This window comes from Pseudonaja textilis, unplaced genomic scaffold (assembly GCF_049901715.1).
Source record: "Pseudonaja textilis isolate UNSWEBS1 unplaced genomic scaffold, rPseTex1.2 PTEXSCF22, whole genome shotgun sequence".
Classification (NCBI taxonomy): domain Eukaryota; kingdom Metazoa; phylum Chordata; class Lepidosauria; order Squamata; family Elapidae; genus Pseudonaja; species Pseudonaja textilis.
The window spans coordinates 802,672-808,453 of record NW_028262865.1 but is presented as its reverse complement, the minus strand read 5'-3'; the positions used below and the strand labels follow the sequence as shown (position 1 = coordinate 808,453).

The 5,782-nt window shown below is 48.1% G+C and overlaps 1 protein-coding gene across 4 annotated transcripts in view; it reads right to left on the bottom strand.

Annotated features, from left to right (window-relative positions):
- Window positions 1-128: 128 nt before the first annotated feature.
- Window positions 129-5,782, bottom strand: part of LOC113455120 (GTPase IMAP family member 9-like) — a 128,652-nt gene continuing 122,998 nt past the window's right edge. For 2 of the 4 annotated variants that reach the window (XM_087918968.1, XM_087918969.1), the window contains exons 2-3: window positions 1,615-1,669; window positions 129-829 (exon numbers count right to left, since the gene is read on the bottom strand). In XM_087918968.1, coding sequence (XP_087775094.1) covers window positions 147-829; window positions 1,615-1,633 — 702 coding nt within the window. In that variant the 5' untranslated portion in view covers window positions 1,634-1,669 and the 3' untranslated portion in view covers window positions 129-146. Of the gene's footprint in view, window positions 830-1,614; window positions 1,670-2,280; window positions 2,610-5,782 lie in introns of those variants that run through there. The other 2 variants (XM_087918967.1, XM_087918970.1) reach the window with 2 other exon arrangements.

Genomic DNA, 5,782 nt, shown 5'->3' with positions numbered 1-5,782 from the left:
GACTAGGTTACTGGATGGATATATTGGATAATGACATATGGACTGAATGACACTGCTTAAACTCTAAATGAATTAAATAACTATTTAAAACTACAAACAGTGTTTTTGTCTCCAGTGTGTGTATACTCTTGGGCCCAGCCTCTCTCTCATTTGGCTGCCTGGCTTGACTGCTGCTGTGCACTTTGCTTGGGGGTTTGTCCCCAAACACTAACATGCTCCTTGTCAGCCTTCATCATCTCCTCTGTGTAACATGGGGCGGCGCGGTTTTTCTCCACCAGCGCGTCAATCATGGCCATCAGCTGGCGCACCTGAGCTTCGCGCTCCGCGCCTTTCGCCTTGTTGTTAAAGGCCAGGAAGCGGTTGCCGCAGTGGTACACCTGCTCCTTCAGGACCGCGTTGCCTTCAGTGATGAACTCCTCCAGGGTTTTGTCCTCCAGGTCCTCCTTGCGGGTGAAGAGGATGATCGTGTAATCCTTGGCCTTCAAGCTGAAGACCTCCTTGATCAAGCGCGCCACCTCCTCCTCCTCCTTGGTGAAGCGGCCCGGGCGCATCACCTGCAGGATGACGTGGGGGCCCGGCATGCAAAACTCGATGCACTTGCTCACTTCGGCTGAGGTTTCCCGCTCGAGACGAGCCGTGTCAAGGAAGCCCGGCGTGTCCACCACCACCACTTTCCAGCCGTTCACCTCAGCCTCCGCCCATTGGCAAGTCTGGGTGACGGAGCCGAACGACATCTTGGATTCGAAGACCGGGCTCCCCAGGATGGTATTGCTCACCGCGCTTTTCCCGTTGCCAGTTTTCCCCACCAGGACGATCCGCCGTTCGGGCCCTACAAACCAAAAGCAGGAAGAGGAGAGAGAAGGAGGGGGACCGGTCAGGAGCACTGGAGATGACCAGGGTCAAAGGCGCCATCAGTTCAGAATCCCTGTGTACTCACGAGCGACCTCAATCCAGTCCCCCTTGACGGCCTTTCTTATCTCCCGCTCATTTCCCCCCCGACTGTTAGTAGGTCCGATTCTTGTAGGGAGCTTAAGTTTGCAGTCCTCGACTTAACCACCCTTCCCTTCCTCGACTGTCCAAACTTACAACAGCAAAAAGGACTTATGACCGTTTCTTCACACTCACGACCGTTGACGCATTTCCCCCTCCTCACCCAATTGAAAATCAGACGCTCGGCCACTGCTTCATATTTGCGACGGTGGCAGCCATCGTCCGTTCGTGTGTGTGTGTTTGACCCACACAATTTTCAATGGGGAAGCCCGATTTGCTTAATGACCGGGGGGAATGACTCCCTTCCACAAATGTCTCATTTAACGACTGAAAAATTTTGGACTCCATTTGGGTTGTAAATTGAGGATACCTGGACTCTTCCCCTCCGGGGAAAGCCCTGAGTTTCACTTAGCAACGGCGGGGAGAAAAATTATCACGTGGGGCAAAACTCTCTTCAATGTCTCACTTAACGACCGAAACGTTGGGCCCATCGTAAAGCCGAGGACTTCCGGGAGCCCGAATCGCCTGACTTCCCCAGTCTGAGGCCACCAGAGCCCATCCTCCCCACCCCACCCAGGACCCCAGCTGTTTCCCAACCCCCGCTGCAGCCCCTCCCCCAATTACCTTGGATATTTCCAGACATTTCCGGAAAAATTTCACAGCGCCGATCTGGAAGTTTCTGTGGGAAAAGCAAAACTCTGGAATCAACTCCGGAAGTTTCTCTCCCCAAACAGGAGAAAAAAGGGGGAGGAAAGGAGGGAGGAAGGAGGGAGGGGAGGAAGAGGGGAAGGAAAATAGGAAGGGAGGAAAGAAGGAAGGAAGGAAATAAGGGAGGAAGGAGGGGCGGAGGAAGAGGAAGGGAGGGAGGGAGATAAAAGTGAACAACCAAAAAGGGTCCCTGGAGGTCAGCTAGCCCAACCCACCCGTCCCCCTCCTCTGCTCTCCCCCAACCCCGAATTCCCTTTCGGACTGCCCAAACTCCGCTCTCCTCCCCCCTCTTGAGGCCAGGAATGGGGAGGGGGGGGCTTTTGTCCGGACAATGGGGGGAGGGGGATCGTTGGGGGCAGAAATGAAGCCCCCTCCCTCCCTCCCACTTTGGAGAAACTTTGCAGCCCCTCCCCCCTTCTTCTTCTTCTTCTTCCCCCCCCATGGGAAGGGAGGGAGGGGATTTGGGGAGGGAGGGAGGGCTGGGAAGTCCCATTAGTGGAACCTCCCCCCCCACCCTCCTCCCCCCCTTTGCCTGCGGGAGGGGGGAGGGGGGACTTAGGAGGGAGGGAGGGAGAGAGCAACCTGAGTTCCTCCTTCCGGGATTGGAGGGGGGGGGAGGACTCTCCGCGACCCCCGCTGCTTCTCTTGAGGGGCCACCAGAGCTCCGCCAGCCGCTCCTCTGTCTCCTCCTCCGTCTCTCCCCGCCCGGATCGCCACGCAGAACTGAAGTTGCACTCTAGAAAGAATATATAATATATATGTGTGTGTTTATATATATATGTATGTATGTATTTATGTATATATGTATATATATGTATATGTATGTGTGTGTTTATATATATATATGTATGTATGTATTTATGTATATATGTATATATATGTGTGTATGTACACATGCACACATACATAAATACATATATATATATGTGGATCTTTGGTTATTCGGGTTTTCTCCCGCGTAAGATTGGAAGAATCTAGGCAATGCGTTTGGTGAAGTCTCATTCATCATCTTTCAGGCTTGTGTGTGTGTATATGTATATATATATATATATATATATATATATACATAGATACACACACACACACACACACATATATATATGTTTCTGAGGTTCTCACCGGTATTTGTATGTGGATCTTTGGTTGTTCGGGTTTTCCCGCGTAAGATCTCGGAGTATCTAGGCAACGTTTCGATGAAGTCTCATTCATCATCTTCAGGCTTCTGTCTTTGGCTCTGTGCTTCTCAGAGTGATGTGAGATTGCAGCTGCTTCTTCCTTTTTAAGGAACCCCAAAGACAAAATCGAATTAGAAAACCAAGCAGTGTGTGTGTGGCAGCTGGTGATGCAGCTGTGGTCTGGTTTCTGGACAGTGGTTGCCTTTCATCTATGGGGTGGGTTTGGATTTGAGTCTGGTGAGGGAGATTGATGTTTTGATGAGGTCCCACTCACCACCTTCAGGCTGGTGCTTTCGGCTTTGTGTTTGGAATACACCAAGACCTGCATACCTGTACCCGTGAAAATCTATTAAACAAATATATATATATATATAGTTGTGTTTTTAAAGTTGTAGCAACGTTTTTCACTCTGAGAAGCAAGAGCCGGAGACAGAAGCCTGAAGATGATGAATGAGACTTCATCGAAATGCGTTGCCTAGATACTTAATCTGGCTTTATCATTATATATATATATATATATATATATATATATATATATATATATATATATATATATATATATATGGATTTGGTTACTGGTTTTCCTCGCAGCACTCGGTCTAACGCTGGAGCGAAGTCTCACTCATCACCAGCTGACCGTGCCTGTGCTCAGGCAATAATGCAGCTGCGCCTTCCACTGCCAGTGGGGCTATTGAGAAACCTCGTCAAAGGTCGCGCCTGATCACCGAGGCTGAACAAAACAGAACGCAGCCGCATCAAAGATTCATACAGCGGTGGTTTGATATATATATATATATATATATATATATATATATATATATATATATATATAACGGTAGGAGGTGGCAGCAGGGGACAGAGACCCTCGGGTTTAATTCGATTTAATCTTCTTAGAGGGTGTTTTTTTTGTGACCGTGTTTGCGGAGGATCCGGCTTGATGTTTTCAGGTTGATCCGTTATAGTGGGGGCGCCGCTTTTGCCCTGTCCCGTTGATGCCAGGTCCTGTTTAGGCCTGGGTGGGACTTCTCTGGACCACCTGGCCTGTAGTACGCAGTGTGTAGTTCATGAGTTCATCGCAAGTCTTGTCCCGGAGTGTCTGGCTAGGATCGATCCAAGGTGGGCGGTGGGAGAGCATGCAGATACGGCCTTGGCTGTGCTTTCCGCAGACGGAGCGTCAGAAGGACTGATCCAACATAGTAAAGGAGTTGAGTATTCCGGCTGTGAATGATGGGGATCAGCTGGGTAGAAGTTCAGTTTTTCGAGGCTGCATGTAGAAGGTCTCATCAATATCTGAGCCAGCGTTTAGTTTCAGGTCGCCGGAGCTTCAGGCGCTACGGAGGTTTAGATACAGGCGAGAGGGCCCAGGGTGCCTTTCATTTGTTTCTTTGTTCATTGTAGGCGAAGTTTGACAGGTAGTGGCCGTGATCTAGGCGGTTAGGGGGTTGTAACATTGGATTCGATGAGTTGAAAGGCTTTTTGAGAGGATAGCATTAGGGCTTTTACAGCAGGTCGTTGAGCTTTTTTTTTCTCGATTGCGATCCGGAATGAGTTTTTACGCAGGGGAGTTGGATGACTCAGAGTGTGCTGACTACTAGAGAGTTGGCCAGAGGTGGCAAGGGAGCCGGACTGGTCTGAGGTTATTTTGGGAGTTTGCCAGTTAAGAGTTTGGGGACATCTGGATGTCCCAGCTTTATGGTCTCCCCAAGATACACAAAGAATACAAAGATACACAAAGAATACAAAGAATACTCCCCAAAGATACACAAAGAAGGAACCCCACTCAGACCAATAGTCAGCTCCATAGGCTCACCTCTACAAAACCTGGCCAAATTTCTTGCCAAACAACTACAACCCTATGCAGAATCCATCAACTCTACACGCAAGAAACTCATTCCAGTTCATCGAGATCATAAAGAAACAAAACTTCACAACCCAACGCACCTACTAGTAAGCTTCGATGTCATATCCTCTTCACCCAAGTGCTGAATAAAGAAGCCTTTGACAGCCATCCCAACGAAATACAACCCCCAAGCACATCCTAGGATCTAACCAACCACTGCCTATCCAATACATACTTCACTCTACAATGAAGAAAAATACAAACAAATAGAAGGAGCACCCATGGATCACCCTTCACCTGTCATCGAAACCTCTACATGGAACACTTTGAAACACAAGCTCTAAGAAAAAATACGACCACAAATTCCAAACTCTGGCTCAGATACAGATGACACCTTCATAATCTGGCCACATCGGGAAAGAAAAAACTGAACAACTTCCTCACACACCTCAACAGCCTACACCCCAAAATACAATTCACCATGGAAACAGAAGCCAACAATCAACTTCCTTCCTAGATGTCTTGGTATACAAAAAGATCCAATGGCTCCCTGAGGACACACCATCTACCAGAAGAAAACACATACAAAACCGTGCTATCTACATGCACTCTCACACCACCACCCAGCACAGATCAATTCCGCAGCCAAGACACTCATCTCCAGAACAAAAATGCTTAGCCGATGAACACCACCAAAACCGAACTACACACTCTCACCAAACGCATTTACAGCCAATGGATTCCAAAGAAAGAAGATTACCCACCTAATCCAAAAAGAAACCCCAACCAAAATCCAAGATAGAGAACAAGAAAACGGCAAAGCCCTCCTCCCATATATAAAAGGCATTAGCAAGATCCTCCAAAACACAACATCAAAACAGCATTCTGCACAAACAGAAAAAATATCCACCATCCTAAGAAACCCCAAAGACAAAACTGAAGAAAAAACCAAGAGTATACGAAATCTCTTGCACCAAATACAAGAAGAAATAAGTGTGGTTTGATTAGTTACACAAGACCCAATCAAAGAAGAAAACCTCTTCTCCTGGTCCAACACTTCAAAGCACAT